At 32.1% G+C, this 16,389-nt stretch overlaps 2 protein-coding genes across 2 annotated transcripts; one reads left to right on the top strand and one right to left on the bottom strand.

Moving 5' to 3' along the window:
• Nucleotides 1–74: 74 nt before the first annotated feature.
• On the top strand, nucleotides 75–3,252 carry BDZ83DRAFT_598242 (phosphoribosylamine-glycine ligase). The gene is made up of 2 exons (XM_060506941.1): nucleotides 75–315; nucleotides 408–3,252. Exon 2 carries the CDS (start codon nucleotides 450–452, stop codon nucleotides 2,844–2,846), a length of 2,397 nt encoding a protein of 798 aa, XP_060371214.1. The 5' UTR covers nucleotides 75–315; nucleotides 408–449; the 3' UTR covers nucleotides 2,847–3,252.
• A 129-nt stretch (nucleotides 3,253–3,381) lies between these two features.
• BDZ83DRAFT_715053 (major facilitator superfamily domain-containing protein) lies at nucleotides 3,382–4,982 on the bottom strand (the record flags this gene model as incomplete). The annotated part of the gene is made up of 3 exons (XM_060511706.1): nucleotides 3,382–3,577; nucleotides 3,661–4,666; nucleotides 4,733–4,982. 3 exons carry the CDS (start codon nucleotides 4,980–4,982, stop codon nucleotides 3,382–3,384), a joined length of 1,452 nt encoding a protein of 483 aa, XP_060371213.1.
• Between the last annotated feature and the right edge of the window lie 11,407 nt (nucleotides 4,983–16,389).

Raw genomic sequence — 16,389 nt, 5'->3', positions numbered from 1 at the left:
GCCCTAGGCCCGATTAGTGTTGGAGGGGCATTCGACCTGGAAACTTTTTTTTCTTGCGCGCCGGCGTCGCAACAGCAAACCATTGTTAGCTGCCCCTCGTCCAGGTTTCCCCCCCTCCGACGGTGGAGGTGCAGCAAAGAAACTTTTCACGTCACTGAATCGCCCGAAAAGTGAATCATCGTCCATCCGTCCGCAATCACCAATGCTCCTATGAATGCATGAGACAGACGGCACATTCTAGTACCCTCTCTCTCTGTATCTTCGGCCCTTCTAACGTCTGGTGCTCATACCTGGACGTTTAATTACGCGCTCCACGTTGGTTACACCCCACTAGATCGATTTCTCAACCTCGTGTCTGTCTGTGCTCGTTGTTCTTCCACCTCAAGGCTGATCAAATCCTTCTCCAGGTCCCTCCGTGCTGCTTCTCGTTCTCAATTACGCCTCTCGCCATGACTTCGGCCGATAGTGTGCGCGTTTTGCTCATTGGCAACGGAGGCCGTGAGCATGCGCTTGCGTGGAAGCTCAGCCAGTCTCCTCGTGTCGTCTCCATCCTCGCGGTTCCGGGCAATGGAGGTACCGCCACCTGTCCCAAGACCACCAACGTGGAGGATATCGCCGCCGACGACTATCCCGCCCTCGTCCAGCTCGCCAAGGCCCAGTCTGTTAACCTAGTGGTTCCTGGCCCCGAGGCTCCTCTTGTCGATGGAGTTGAGGCTTACTTTCGTGCCGCCGGCATTCCTTGTTTCGGGCCTTCCAAGGAAGCAGCACAGATGGAAGGAAGCAAGACGTTCTCAAAGGACTTCATGAAAGAGTACAATATTCCTACCGCCGCCTACGAGAATTTCTCCGATTACGGAAAAGCCGTCGCCTACATCGAACAAGTATCCTACAACGTCGTCATCAAAGCCACCGGTCTCGCTGCCGGCAAGGGCGTCATCATCCCCGCAACCAAGCAAGAGGCCAAGGAAGCCCTCAAGCAGATCATGGTGGACAAGGCCTTCGGGCCCGCCGGTGACGAGGTCGTTATTGAAGAGTTCTTGACCGGCGATGAGCTGAGCATCCTTACCTTCAGTGACGGCACTCACACCCTGTCTCTTCCTCCCGCTCAAGACCACAAGAGAATCGGAGATGGTGACCAAGGTCCCAACACTGGAGGTATGGGTTGCTACGCTCCGACGACCATTGCTACCAAGGAGCTCATCCGCCAGATCGATGAGGATGTGATCCAGCCCACTATCGCCGGAATGCGCAAGGCGGGTTATCCCTTCCGCGGAATTCTCTTCACCGGCCTCATGATCACCAGCCAAGGCCCCAAGGTGCTCGAGTACAACGTCAGATTCGGCGACCCCGAGACGCAAACTGTGCTCCCGCTCCTCTCTCCTGAAACGGATCTTGCCGAGGTCATGATGGCTTGCACGGCCCACGAGGCCCGCCTTGACTGTGTCGATATCAATATTGAGGACAAGTACAGTGCCACTGTAGTCGTTGCCGCAGGTGGTTACCCTGGTTCTTACGAAAAGGGAACGCCCATGGTGGTCCACCAGTCAACGTCGCCGGATGTCACTGTCTTCCATGCAGGAACCAAGCTGTCCCCGCAGGGCCAACTGCAGACTTCAGGCGGCCGTGTAATTGCAGTCAACGCCACTGCCAGCTCTCTGGAAGCTGCCGTAAAGAAGGCGTATGAGCAAGGCCTCAAGCTCATCAGTTTCGACAAGATGTACTACCGCAAAGACATCGCCCATCGCGCCTTCCGGTCGCAGCAGGGAAAGGAAGCTCTGACGTATGCTGGAGCCGGTGTTAGCGTAGACGCGGGCAATGAGTTTGTTGAGAGAATCAAGAAGGCGGTACGTGCCACCAAACAGCCGGGAGCTGATGCCGAGATTGGAGGTTTTGGTGGTGAGCTTGACTTGGCCAAATGCGGCCTTCAGCTGAAGGGTGGCGAACTTCCCGTGATTGTCGGAGCTATTGACGGTGTCGGCACCAAGCTCATGATCGCTCAACAAATGGGAAAGCATGACACCGTGGGCATCGATTTGGTTGCCATGAATGTCAATGATCTTGTCGTCCAAGGCGCCAGGCCCCTGATGTTCTTGGACTACTACGGCTGCAGCAAATTAGAGATGAGCACGGCTGCTGCCTTCGTCGAAGGTGTGGCAGCAGGCTGTATCGATGCAGGGTGTACACTTGTCGGCGGCGAGACTGCTGAAATGCCTGGCATGTACCAAAAGGATGATTACGATGCTGCAGGATGCGCCGTCGGCGTCATGATCAACAGCCAAAGACTGCCGCGTCAAGGTGACATGGTCGCTGGAGATGTGCTGCTGGGACTGGCCTCAAGTGGTGTTCACTCTAACGGCTTCTCCTTGGTCCGCCGCATTCTGGAACGCGAAGGTCTCGCGTACACCGATCCTGCTCCATGGGATGCTGGCAAGACGGTAGGCGAGAGCCTGCTGACTCCCACCAAGATCTATGTCAAGAGCTTGCGTGGTGTCATCGAAAATCGCCTCGTCAAGGGCTTGGCTCATATCACCGGAGGTGGCTTGATTGACAACGTTCCTCGCATGTTGCCGGAGCACCTCGCGGCCGAGATCGACTTGACCAGCTGGGAAATGCCCGCTGTCTTCAAATGGCTGAAGACGGGCGGTAACGTGGAACCATACCAGATGGTTCGCACCTTCAATACTGGTGTGGGAATGGTGGCTGCGGTAGATGCTGCCAACGTTGATGCTACCGTCGCAGCTCTTGAAGCTGCCGGTGAGAAGGTCCTGAGATTGGGACAACTGGTGCAGAGGTCTGACAACGAACCCCACTGCAGAGTCATTAACCTGGACACTTGGGCATCGTAGTTATGAGAAAGAAAAGGAACACGGGAAACGGCAAGGAAAACTGGGAAGGGCGTTAAACAAAAGAGATAGCTGAAATATACCACATGAATGCGCGATGAAGCACGATCACCACCAATGAGTCTACCCCTATTTGGGTGTTTGATGCACCTGTGCCACATTTGTCGGCCGTTCGGAAGGCAGCACGTCCAACGATGATGGCTTCTATGGTACTCCAGCTATCACGGCATATATTGCCTGACTTCAAGGCAATGGGATCGTCACACCACCGTCATCTAGCTGATATTGACTCAATATTTTACCGACGTCGATGATGAAGATGAAGTGCCTCACATTGCATCTTCGGAGACGATCATCGCTTAGAGAAACAAACCAAGTCTCCAGCCACAGGGAAACATAACACGATGTTTGTTTGGTATGTAGTCTGATATTTGGGTATTATGTAGAAACTAAGAGCAGCCCGAATCCAGTAGCAGCCAGGAGTTGAGTCCATTCGCCAGCCACTAAGTGCACTTCTGTCTGTGCGATCTTGGGTAACTTACTTGGCCGCTGCCTTTGACCCAATCTCCTCCTCTTCAGCATCGCCTAAATTACGTTCGGCGCTGTTTGAGTTCTCCTCGTGGTTTCCTTGGAGTGCAGACAACACTAACCAAGTGGGAAACACGCAGAGAACGGTTATACCAAAGTTGAGGCCAATACTAACAAAGTGGTTGGCGTTGCCCTCGGATTGCATACTGTATTATAAAGTTAGTAACCGAGAATCGTCATGGTGGTGTATAGAAATTGACCGAGCGGGGAAAACATAGAGACAACTCACGCCCAGGCAACAGTTTGGCCCAAAGCCTCGGTGCCTCTCAGAATACCAGTGTGACGACTCAAATCCGAAAGGTCTGTCGCATACTGGCCGACAAGCCAGTATAAAAATTGTTGGAAGGCCTGTCCACCAAACTGCCAGAAGAAAACGAGAGCATAGCTCTTTCCAAATCCTCCTTGAAACCAGTCATAAGCAGGCAGCTCACTCGCGTCGTAGATCTGTTTCTGTAGCACAGTGGCCCATATCCACGTGCCTACAAGTATGAAGATAATGGAAATGAATGCAATGCGGCCGCGGCTCTTGATAGGGATCTTTTGATTGTCCAGCAGCGTGGCGATCATGAAGGAGCTGAAGATGCCAGCAAAGTTGGTGAAGAAACTCGAAAACGCCCTCGAGCGCACGGTGAAATACGTCGCGAGCCACGTGCTCATAAAACCGTTGTAAAAGTAACTTATGAAGAAGGCTGGCAGGAGTAGCAAGATTCTACGGCTGGCAAAGAGCTTCCCAACGGCTTTGAACTCCGCCCCCCATGTCGGAGCCCTCGGTGTGCTGATGACGGTTCCGTCTTTGCGCCAGACCTTATTGGCAGGAGACAGACACAGCGCAATGGGAAGGCCAAGGCACATAATGACAATAAAAACGATGTAAGTCGATGAGGAGACGGATCCTGTGGTCTTCCGGTTTGCATTGAGGCCCAGGTTAATGGCACCACCCACAATGGGTCCTGCAGCCTTGGCCGTTTGCCAGACAGCGAGGTAGAATGCCCGATCTCCGGGAGATGGATAACCGATGATGATGGCGGCCTCTGCTGCCCAGAAAAATCCGGCAGAGATGCCGCAAAGGGCGCTGCCGAATAACATAAACCAAGTATTGGCACTGACATTATTCGTATACAAGCCGGCGCCATAGAGCGGGTAGCCTATGGCGCCTAAAGCAAGCCCATACGGAAGGCCGATACGGTTGTTGATGGCGCCTGCAGCGACACACACGACCGCAAACAGGCCGTATACTTCGTAGGAGAGTTAATGGATCAACCCAAGAAATGATACAAAGCTTTGTGGAGTGGAAGTCATACCAAGAGCATTGGCTGCACTAACAGCGTATGGCTCAGCAGCGCCACCGGCGCCGAGCCCGCCCAAGGCATCCCACATACCAGGGGCTGTGAAAGATACGCCACAAGCGACGACAATTTGGAAAGGTACTGATCGAAAAAAAGGCTTGGCTTTGGCGACGGGACTCGGACTACGGCTCGAGACCGAGCCGGGTGTCGGAACAAGGCCCGTTTGCCCCGGGCCCCGGTCCTGAGTGTGGGTGGTTCCGGACATGGTTTAGTGGTGATCAAAGACTGCCCGTCTACGACTACCGGTAGTATGCGATATGAAACTGAACTCTGTCAGCCGCAAAGAAAGCTGCATGAAGACAAATTAGGAAAGAGCCTCAAGTCAAACACTTCCACGTGGGATCTGAGCCTCCGAAGTCTTTTTATTAAGGCATGCTAGTGTAGACAGGCATTTCTTTCCTGCCATTATGTCTTATTGTGGGTTGATGGCGCAATCGGATCTATGAGTAAGAGAAATGTTGAAAATGGAGCATTCCCCGTAAGTTTACGAAAATGTAGTCACAGCAGGTATAGTGTGAATGTATATACCCCTCGGCCTGCTGACCGGTATTTGAATTGTTCCCTTAATTACGTACCTAGAGAGCACTTATATATTTCGAATCCTACTATTACTAATTCCTTAGGCAGTTCTTAGTATTAAATATAATAAAGAACAAGTATATTATTAATATAGTACTAAATACTAGACCTCTATACGCCCGAACTTTAAGTACTTAGCGGACCCCTTAAGAGTTATATAATTACTAAACCGCTCAATTTAAAAACTTAGTATTTTAGGTCCCGTTAATTAATTTGCTTTTTTTATATTAAATTATATTTATTAAATTAATATAATAGCTTTTTAATTTACTTCGAGTTCCTTTTTATAATATTATACTACATTATTTATAATACTAAATTTACTTCTAACTAAAATTAACTGACTTAACTAATTTTTTTTTATAGCTCCCGACCTTTTATTATTTTTTAACTATTTAGAGAGTAAGCTTTATTTATTTTATCATATATAAAAACTTTTAATATTAAATTATATAAATAGTTAAGTTTAATATAATCTTTTCTTTTATATTAATATTATTGTTACCTAGGGGGGCTTATAAAAGCTATCTTAAATACTAGTTTATTATTTTAATTCTATATATTATATATATTATAAGTTTTTATATTTATTTACGTACTATTTCTTCTATTTATTTAATTACGTATACGTTTATATTTTATTAATAGATTTCTAAATAAGTAAATCTTAAGTTAACCCTTTATATATTTTAATATTTTTTATATTATATAATATCTAAGTATATTAAGATTAAAAAACGTTAAATAGTTATTTATTAATAGCCGCGTTAATTAAGTTATTTAATAAGTAGAAGATCTTTTATATTATTAAATAAACTAATAATTAACTAAACTACTTTATTAGAATAGTTTAGACTTTTTTTTATTTTTTAAATATAAAAGCGGTCCTCCGAAGTAATTAATTTCGATAATATTTATAATATTAATCGTTTTAAGTTTTTTTTATTTTTAATGATTAAATAAATCTATTTTAAATTTATTTATAATATAATATTTAAATTTATTAATAATAAATAGTTAAAAAGCTTCCGATTTTTTTTTAAATTTAGAAAAAACTAGTTAAGTAATATTTAACTCGCTACCCTATAATTATTAATATAACCTATAATAAATAAATAAAAGCTATACTAAGTAAAAAGGTTTTTAATTTTTTAATATAGCTTTATATATTTGTTTTAATATTCTACTTTTACGTACTACTTAGGCAATTCTCGATATCGTTTATATAGCATTAATATATAGTATTAATAAATACTCTTATTATTTTAATAAATTAAATTTTTAGACTTTTTTTTATCTTTTTAACTTTCTTTTTTATAAAGTTTATAACTATAGATTAATTAACGGTAATATTAAATACGTAACGCTACTATTTTATAAGCTTATATATATACTTAACTAAGTTTACGGCCCTTTAAATAATAATAGTTCATAACGGTAATATTAAAAATGCCCTCGTCGCTATTATTAAGATAACGCTACCCTTTTTATTATTAATATTTAATATATTTTTAACTTTAACTCGTATATATATACGTACTATATATTCGTTATTTTATTTTTCTATTATAGGCTATTACTACCGATTCCTTTACTTAAATATATATAATTAATATTTAAAATATTAATATATAGTAGTTTTTTTCTAGCTTTATAAGCATAAAAGATCGACTTTAATAAAATTAGGCTTTTAAAAGAAATTATATAATATAATATACTTTTTAATTATATAATACGCATAATATACCCTAAATATACGCTTAATTTAATATAGTAATTTCGATACGAAAACCGCTATATAATTTAAAATAAATAAGCTACCCTATAGTAATAGTAATTAAAAAGTTTAATTATAAAGGTTAGTTATAAAAGTTAGAGATAGCCCTTAATTATAGAGATTCTAAACTTTAATAATAATATAGAGGTTTTTAAAAAAAGGGCTAAAAGGGTTAATATCTAGCTATTTATATTAAAGCTCGTAAAGATTCTTTTTATCTTTATTATTTCCTATATTACTTATAAACTATTTTTAATTTAAACTAAATAAATTACTAAATAAATTTATTAATATATAAACTACTAGTTTATTAACGATACCCCTCGATAGGTCTCCCTTTTTAAAACTTAATAAATTATTAAGCCCCTTTAATATCCTAGCTATTATAATTAATATAAATATATTAAAAAGGTAATATAATACCCTTTAATAATATAAAATTTAATTAAATAATAATATAAATACTATAAATAGTTAACTTAATATAAATATTAAGATTTAATATATTAACGCTAGCTTAGAAATTATATTTTATAAAATTAATAACCCCTTAAATACGAGCTATATTATAAATATAAGGGATTATATAAAGGGTCCTTTAACCTTTAACGAAAAAGAGTATATTATATTAGACCTAGCTATTTATATAGGCTAGTATTAAAAGGTTTTATATACGTTAAAGTAAGTAAAGCTTACCCTTTAAACGGGCAGCGGAAGGTCGGGAGTTAATAAAAAAGAGAAAATAATTAAGTTAGTTAACTATTTTAGTTAGTAATTAGGTTTAGAGCGCAATATACCCAGTTTTCCTAATATATAATACACGGTACGGCCCCGGCGGATTGCTCCGTTACGGGGTAAAATATTGATATAAACTATTATTAATTTTTAGCGCCGCCTCCGTAAAAAAAAACTTAACCCTAAGGCTATAATGTTAATCAATATTACTTTTTTAAAAAAAAGAAATCTATAAATACGGCCTCGAATAATTAAATTTAAGAAAAACTTAAAATAGTTAAAAAAAAATTAGATCGGTATTATTATTATTAAATATTAGTTTTATAAAAGACTTTTAATATTATTAATATTAAAATAGAAATCGATTTTTTAATATAATTAAGGAATTATATAGCTAAGCTAGATAATAAGTATTTAAAAAAGTTAAATAATTTAAAAAGGGGTAAATTTAAAGGGTAGTTTTTAGTTATTTATAAAGTGATTAATATAGTTCGATATATTTATTAATATTATAACGAGTTAAGTTAGTATAATAGTTAGTAATAGCTATAGCTAGCTATAGTTAGTTTTAAAGTTTATTATATAGTAATATATAATATTTATTTTAATAAACTAATTTATTTATAAAGGTAAAAATAGCCCCTAATAAGGCGGGCTAGACCCTAAAGAGATAGCTTTATATATACTATATTAATTTTAATATTATATTTAAAACTAAATAAAGATAAATAAAGAAATTCGGTAATATAAATAATAATAATAATCTGTTAAAACAGTAAGAGTATCCACCAATACTGTGTATTAGTACTGTGTAAACGATATCGAGAATCGCCCGAGCAGCTAGTAAAGGCAGAACTTCAAAACAAATAAATAATAATAATTCCTTTAATAGAGCAATCTGCCGGGGCCGTATTATATATTATTTGTTTTAATATTCTGCCTTTATATACTACTCGGGCAATTCTCGATATCGTTAATATAGTATAATTATATAGTATTAGTAAATACTTCTATTATCTTAATAGACTATTTTTTAGCTCTTAAAGTTTTACCGTTTCTAACTATTTAAAGGGTAAACTTTATTTATTTTAATATATATAAAACTTCTTAATACTAATCTATATAAATAGCGAGGTCTAATATAATCTCTTTTTTTTATATAAATATTATTATTATTTAGAGGGGTTTATAAAAGCCGTTTTAAATATTAATTTATTACCTTGATCTTATATATTTCTAATTTATTTATTTTAATTATTATAATTAAATTAGTATTAATATATTAAATCTTAATATTAATATTAGCCTAGCTATCTATAACGTTTATATTACTATTTAGTTAAATTCTATACTATTAAAAAGTATTACGTTACTTTTCAAATATATTTATATTAATTATAATAATTATAATATTAAATTAGTTAAAAAAGAAGCCTAGTCCGAGGGAAATAAGTTTATTAAAGGGCATTATTAAAGAGTCCTAGTTCGTTAATTATTAACTTTTTATTAAATAGTTCTCGTTAATATAGTTTGTTTAACCGGACTTTTAACTAGTTCTAACTAATTACTTAAGTAATTACTTAGTTAATAGTTTATATATTAATAGGCTTATTTAATAAGTTTATTTAGTAGTTTATTTAATTTAAATAAAAAAAGGGTTCTAAATAATATAAAAAGTAATAAAAATAAAAAGAATCTTTATAAGCTCTGAAAAGTAGTTAAATTTTAGCCCTTTTAGCTATTTTTTTTAAAAGCCTTTACGTTATTATTAAAGTTGAAACCCTTTATAATCAAGGGCCGCCTTTAACTTTTATAATTAACTTTATAATTAACTTTTTTAATTACCGCTACTATATAATAAAAAAAGTAGCTTATTTATCCGGAATTATATAGCGGGTTTTATATTAAAATTATTATATTAAATTGTAAACGTATTTAAGGTATATTATATATATTATATAATTAAAAAGATAAATACTATATAAATAATATTGAGAATCGCCCGAGTAGCCAGTAAAGGCAGAACATTAAAAGAAATATAATTAAAAAGTATATTATATTATATAATTTCTTTTAGTTAAGTGGCTTAGTAATATAAGTCTAAGGAGTGTAAGCGTTTTATATAATTTTTTAGCGCGATTTTAAAAGAAAGTGGTTTAAATTTACCTATAGTTAACGTTTTTCGGCTTATATAACTAGTAACTACGTAGCCGAGATACGTACCTTATAACCTTTTAATAAAGGTAATGTACTTTACTAATTAGCAACGCATATTAGTAAGTAACGCACTTTTCCCAAGACGCGCTTTATTCCTAACTACTTAAACCTTTAAAATATAATATTTTAATAAATATAATATTAATTTATATTTAAAAAGATAAAATGATTTTTATTATTAAAATAATTAGATCGACGCGTATTATAGGCTATAATTTTAATATATAACGTACTATAAAGATATATAACATCCTTAAAAACTACTTTATATTATAAATTAAATAAGTAATTACGCTATAATTATATTTAAGTTTAATAATATAAACGTAATCTAAATAAAAAAAATACTTCTTTAATACGGTATTAAATAGAATTTTAAAGGGCTTCTTTTACGGTTTATTAATATAGATAATATAATAAACTTTTTATTATAAATATAGAATAGGACGCCTGTTAAAAAGTATTAGGTTAAGAGGTTTATTAATTTATAACCGACTTTAAAAACTAAATTTAATTATTTATATAATTATTAAAGGGTATTTTAATAAGATTTAGAGGTTATTTTTCAATAGTTTGTATTATTAAATAATATAATAACTAAATATAATATTAATAACGAGGATCTATATAACTTTGATAAAATTAGTTTTATAATAAATATTATTATTAGTTTAATAATCGTTATGTATATTAATAAATATAAAAAAGCAAGATCTATTTAGCTTAGTAATTATAAATAGGTTATAGTTATTAAATATAATATTTTAAAGAGGTAATATATCCTACTTTTTATAATTGTTTAATAGTCCTATTACTTTATTAACTAGTTAACGGAATTAAGCTTTTTAAGTAATTATATAATTAAATTAATTATTAATAAATAGACCGGTAATAAAAGTAGCTTAAATTAGATTAAGTATTTTAATAAATATATTCGGGCTTATTTAAAAAAGTATTTCCCCCCGACGGAGCAATCCGCCGGGGCCGTACTATATATTATATATTAAAAAAAAACTAGGTATATTACGCTCTAAACCTAACTACTAACTAAAATAATTAATTAACTTAACTATTTTCTCTTTTTTATTAATAGCTCCCGACCTTTTCTTATTTTTAGCTCTTTAAAAAGCAAGCTTTACCTATTTTAATATATATAAAACCTTTTAATACTAGCCTATATAAACGGCTACGTTTAATATAATATATTCCTTTTTATTAAAAGTTAGGGGACCCTTTATATAATCCTTAATATTTATATTAGCCCGGCTATATATGATATTTGTATTATTATTTAAATAAATTCTATATTATGAAAATATATAGTGGTTTTTTTCTAGGTTTATTTGTTTTAATGTTCTGCCTTTGCGTGCTGCTCGGGCGATTCTCGATATCGTTGACACAGTATGAAAACACAGTATCAGTGGATACTCCCACTGTCTCGATAGACTATAAAGAGGTTTTATATATTAAAATAAATAAAGCTTACTCTTTAGATAGTTAGAATTATATAATAAAAGGTTAGGAATTAATAAAAGAGAGAAAATAGTCGCGTTAGTTAACTACTATTTTAGTTAGTAATTAGGTTTAGAGCGTAATATACTTAGTTTTCTTTAATACGTAATATATAGTACGGCCCCGGCGGATTACTCCGTCGGGGAAAACTTATTAATATATAAACCATTAATTTAATAATACCCCTCGATAGGTCTCTCTCTCTAGGGCTTAATAAATTAGGCCCCCTTAACGCTTTAGCTATTATAATTAATATAAATATATTAAAAAAGTAGTATAATACCTTTTCATAATATAAAATCTAGCTAAATAATAATATAAACGCTATAAATAGCCGGGCTAATATTATAAAAGGGAATTCGAAGTAGGTCGGAACGCTACTATATTAACTAAATAAACGTAACTTAACGTAAAGAGGGAAAAAATAGATTAGTAAATAAAATCTAGGGCACTAGGTTTTTAAGTTTAGCGGTTAAATAATTATATAACTTATAAAAGGTCCGCTAAGTACTTAAGGCCTAGGTATATAGGGGCTTAGTACTTAATATTATAATATTACCCTCCCCCCCCCCTTTAATATAAAAAGTACTATCTATAGCCCTTAACTATTTATTTATATCCTTTATAATTATCTTTTTATAAACTTTTAAAATCCTATTAACTATTTATTACTTTTCTTTATTTTATTATTAATTAATAAAGCTTAGAATTTTATTTTTTTATAAGCGTTAATAAAGTAAAGATTAGTATTAATATAGATTTAGGTTATAAAATACTAAACTATAAAACTATTATAGGCTAAAGCTTATTTTTAAAGGGTTTGTTATAGGCCTCGGAGGGCGTTAATAATTTAAGTATTTTTATTAACGTTCTTTATATTATTATTATAAATAAAGAAGTACTAGCTTTAAATAATATCTTTAATTATTATTATAGCCTAAGTATACTAATCCTCTACTATATTACTTATTATATCTTTATTATTATTTTCTAAATCCTCTTTTTTAACCTAGTTCTTTAATAAAGTATTTCATAGCGTAATTTTATAGCTATTAAAGGTTAAAGCTTATAAAAAGGTAATAAAGATATTAGAATTATTTATATTAACTAAATAATTATAATATAAGTTATAGATTTTATTAGTCGCGAATAATAGTTTTTAATAATAAATATAGAGGCCTTTTTTATATTAAAGGGCTTCGAGCTAGTTAGTTATATTTTATATAAATAATAATAAGTCGAGGTAATATGCCGCGGCGCTTATAATAATTATTACCGCTATTAATATAGAAAGAACTTTTTATTAATTTCCGATACTAGTTAAATAGTTAAAAAATATATAGTAATATAAAGTAAAAAATTAGCTCCCGAATAGTAGTCCCGAATAGTAGTCCCGAATTCGTTAATAATAGCGTTTTAGCTAAGCTATAAAAGAGAGAAGTTTAGTAAATCCTTTAAACATTTTTTAATAAATTTACTATAATAAAGACTATTATAGCGTTATTATTAGCCTATAGCTAAGCCGGGTTATTACTAGCTACTACTTCTATTTATAATAAAAAGTTCTATAGCGGTCCCGTAGCTATAAAGTATTATTTAAAAAAAAGCCTATAGTATTATTAATACGTTATAGAAGCTCTTTATATTATATTATATTAAGTTATTATTATACCCTTTTTAATTAGCTTAGTACTATAGTTTATTATATTATACCCGTAATTTAATTATTTATAAAATCTTATATTCTAGTTTATTAATACTATAATAGATTAATAGCGGGGGGTCTTAATACTATTTAAATAAAGAGTTCTCTATAGCCTTTTATAGTTTATTTAAATAGAAAACTAAATAAGCTTTACTTTTTATAAATAATTCTATAGTCTATATATTACTTAGGTTAGGATTAATAATAAACTACGGGCTAGCCTAGGGTTATTATAGTCTATTAACGTCTTTAGTTTTTTTTAATAAAATACGTTTATAAATACTTTATTTTTAATTTTTAAGTTATCGGGCTATTAATAATAGTTAGTATACTTTTAGTATTTGATTTAAATAACCTCTATATTATTTTTAATAATCTCTTAGGCTTTATTAATATATTAAACTATTTATTAAGCTTTAATATAGTTAAGCCTTTTTTTAGTTAAGTTAAAGCGCCGGGTTTTAATAATTTAATTAAAAGATAGTTAAGGCTAGTAATTAAATTCGATTTTATAAAGTAATAGCTTTATAAACGAAGTTTAGTATAAAGAGTATATTATTTTTATTATTTTAATAATAATTAATTAAGGGCTATAGATATTAGAAGATATATTAATTTAGGACTTTAATCTAGCCGTTTATTTATAAGTAGTTTATTATTAATAATTATAATTTAATGCCGTAGAGTTTATATAGTTTTTATTAAAAGTCTAATATAAACTAAAGGCTATAATTAATATATTAGTTTAAAATAGCCCGAAGATTAGTAAAACTCTTTTATAGAATACTTTATTTATATTCTATACCGTAATAGTTTTATAATAAAATATTAAAATAGCCCTTTTATTTAGTTTATTAATTACTACGTATATTATACTATAGCCCTTTTAGTTAGAGAGTACTATTATAAAGTTTATTAAGATATATTACTATAAGTAATTAGGTATTAATAAAGGCCTTAGCTTCCCCGGGGGCCTATTATAGGCTTTTTAAAAATAACGGTACGTATAGTAATTTTGAATATATTAATATGGATCCGCTATAAAGCCGGGCTAATAATATCGCTATTTAGTTATTTTAATTATTTAATTTTAGCCCGGGTATATAAAGAGCTTCTATTTATATACTTTATAAATTATTATAATATATAGGTTATCTACTTCTAAGACGAGGAGCTTATTATTTATTATAAGTTTTGCTATTAGGGCAGTACCTTTTGGCTATTAGGGCAGTAACCTACTTTTATATAGTCCGTATAACTAACTAGAGGCTATAAAATCTTAGTATACTTTCCCTGACCTACCCTCTATACTTACTATACGGGCCTAAGCTTAAAATATTTACTTTTTAAATATATACTTTTACTTCGACTTCTAATTACCCTACTTTTACTTACCTACTTCTATCTCTATTTATTTACCTATTTACTTACTTACTTTAACCTACTTTAACTTATTTCTATTTATAACATAATTATTATTTCTATTTTTAACCTTTATTACTACGTCGTTATCGTTACGTAATTAATTAGTAATAGATTTATTATAACTTTCGATACTAGAGGTTAATTTAGAAGGCTTTTGTAATATTATTAATATTTTTCTATATATTAAAAACCCCTTAAAAAACCGCGCGCTCGTTAATTTAATTAACGATTTTATAACTAACCTTTAATCGTTTACCTATAATTACGGCTTTATAATTATTTATTATAATAAATTTAATTATATTAACGGTAAAGCTATATACTATATTTTATAATATAACTACAATACTATTTATTAAACCCGTACTATCGGCCTTTATTAATTAAAAACGTAAAAGCTTAGTTACTTTTAATAAAGTATAATTACCGCTCGCACTTAAAATAAAAAGAAGTAGACGTTTAAAATTAAAATAGGAAATTATAACTACGGCCTATCTCTCTACCTATTAGTCTACTCTATTTATTACTAACTTTTTATTAAATAGACCGCTTTTATTAATAATTTATTAAAATATAATATTATTAAGCTTTATAAAATCTCTATAGTAATCCGCGATTATATACTTAATATACCGCTATATTTTAAATAAAAAGATGTCTATAATAAATAATAAAAGTAGCGGCTCGAGCGCCTCGTTAATAAAACCCCTATTTAAATAGTCTTTTATAATATTTAGACCCGTAGCCTCCGTTATTACGTTTTATAAAGTAAAAAAAACCTCGACGTACTCGAGGCTATATTATAGACCTGCCTATAATATAAAACAATATAAAAATGCTTTTTATAAATATTTAACTTTAATACTATACATAAAATTAATAAATTTAAAAAAAAATTTTTAGGTTATTAAGACTATAAATATTAGCTCGCTATTTAACTATACTTTTATTATTATTATATCAAAACGCTATAAATCGTATAACTTCTTTATATAATCTTTTAATATTATTTAATAAAAAATAGGTATTTATTTAGGTACTATATATAGCTATTATTTGTTTTAATATTCTGCCTTTACGTACTGCTCGGGCGATTCTCAATATTATTAATATAGTATAGAATATAGTATTAATAAATACTCCTACTATTTTAATAAACTATTTTTTCGGATTTCTTTTTACCTTTTTAACTTTCCCCTCCTTTGATTATAAATTAATTAATAGCAATATTAAAATACATAACGCTGTTATTTTATAAGCCGCCCACTTAGCTAAGTTTATAGCCCTCTAGGTAATAATAGTTTATAATAATAATATCGGAAATACCCTCGTTACCGTTATTAAAATAACGCCGCCCTTTATAAATTATTAATATCTAGCTTTTAACTTTAATTTATATATATATATATATATTCGTTACCTCTTTTCCTTTATTAAAATCGAAAAACGCTATTTCCCTTGCCGTTTATCGTTATTACGCTATTATTATTATTATTATTATTATTAAATCGTCTATTTTAAATATATGTCGAAATATTAAAACGCTAGTAATTTATTAACCTTTAGGGCTTCCTTAATAACTAGAAGTTCGATCCTATAAATATTATACTAAACGACCTAGATATATAAAGATACCGCTTTAATAAATACTATATCCGCAAT

The sequence above is a fragment of the Colletotrichum acutatum genome (assembly GCF_030867785.1).
Source record: "Colletotrichum acutatum strain CBS 112980 chromosome Unknown BDZ83scaffold_3, whole genome shotgun sequence".
Lineage (NCBI taxonomy): Eukaryota > Fungi > Ascomycota > Sordariomycetes > Glomerellales > Glomerellaceae > Colletotrichum > Colletotrichum acutatum.
Note: the sequence above shows the minus strand (reverse complement) of the source record. Positions and strands in the feature narration are given on the sequence as shown.

Bases quoted from the DNA above. Each gene is read 5' to 3' on its own strand.
- BDZ83DRAFT_598242 (XM_060506941.1), top strand. From the start codon at position 450: ATGACTTCGGCCGATAGTGTGCGCGTTTTGCTCATTGGCAACGGAGGC.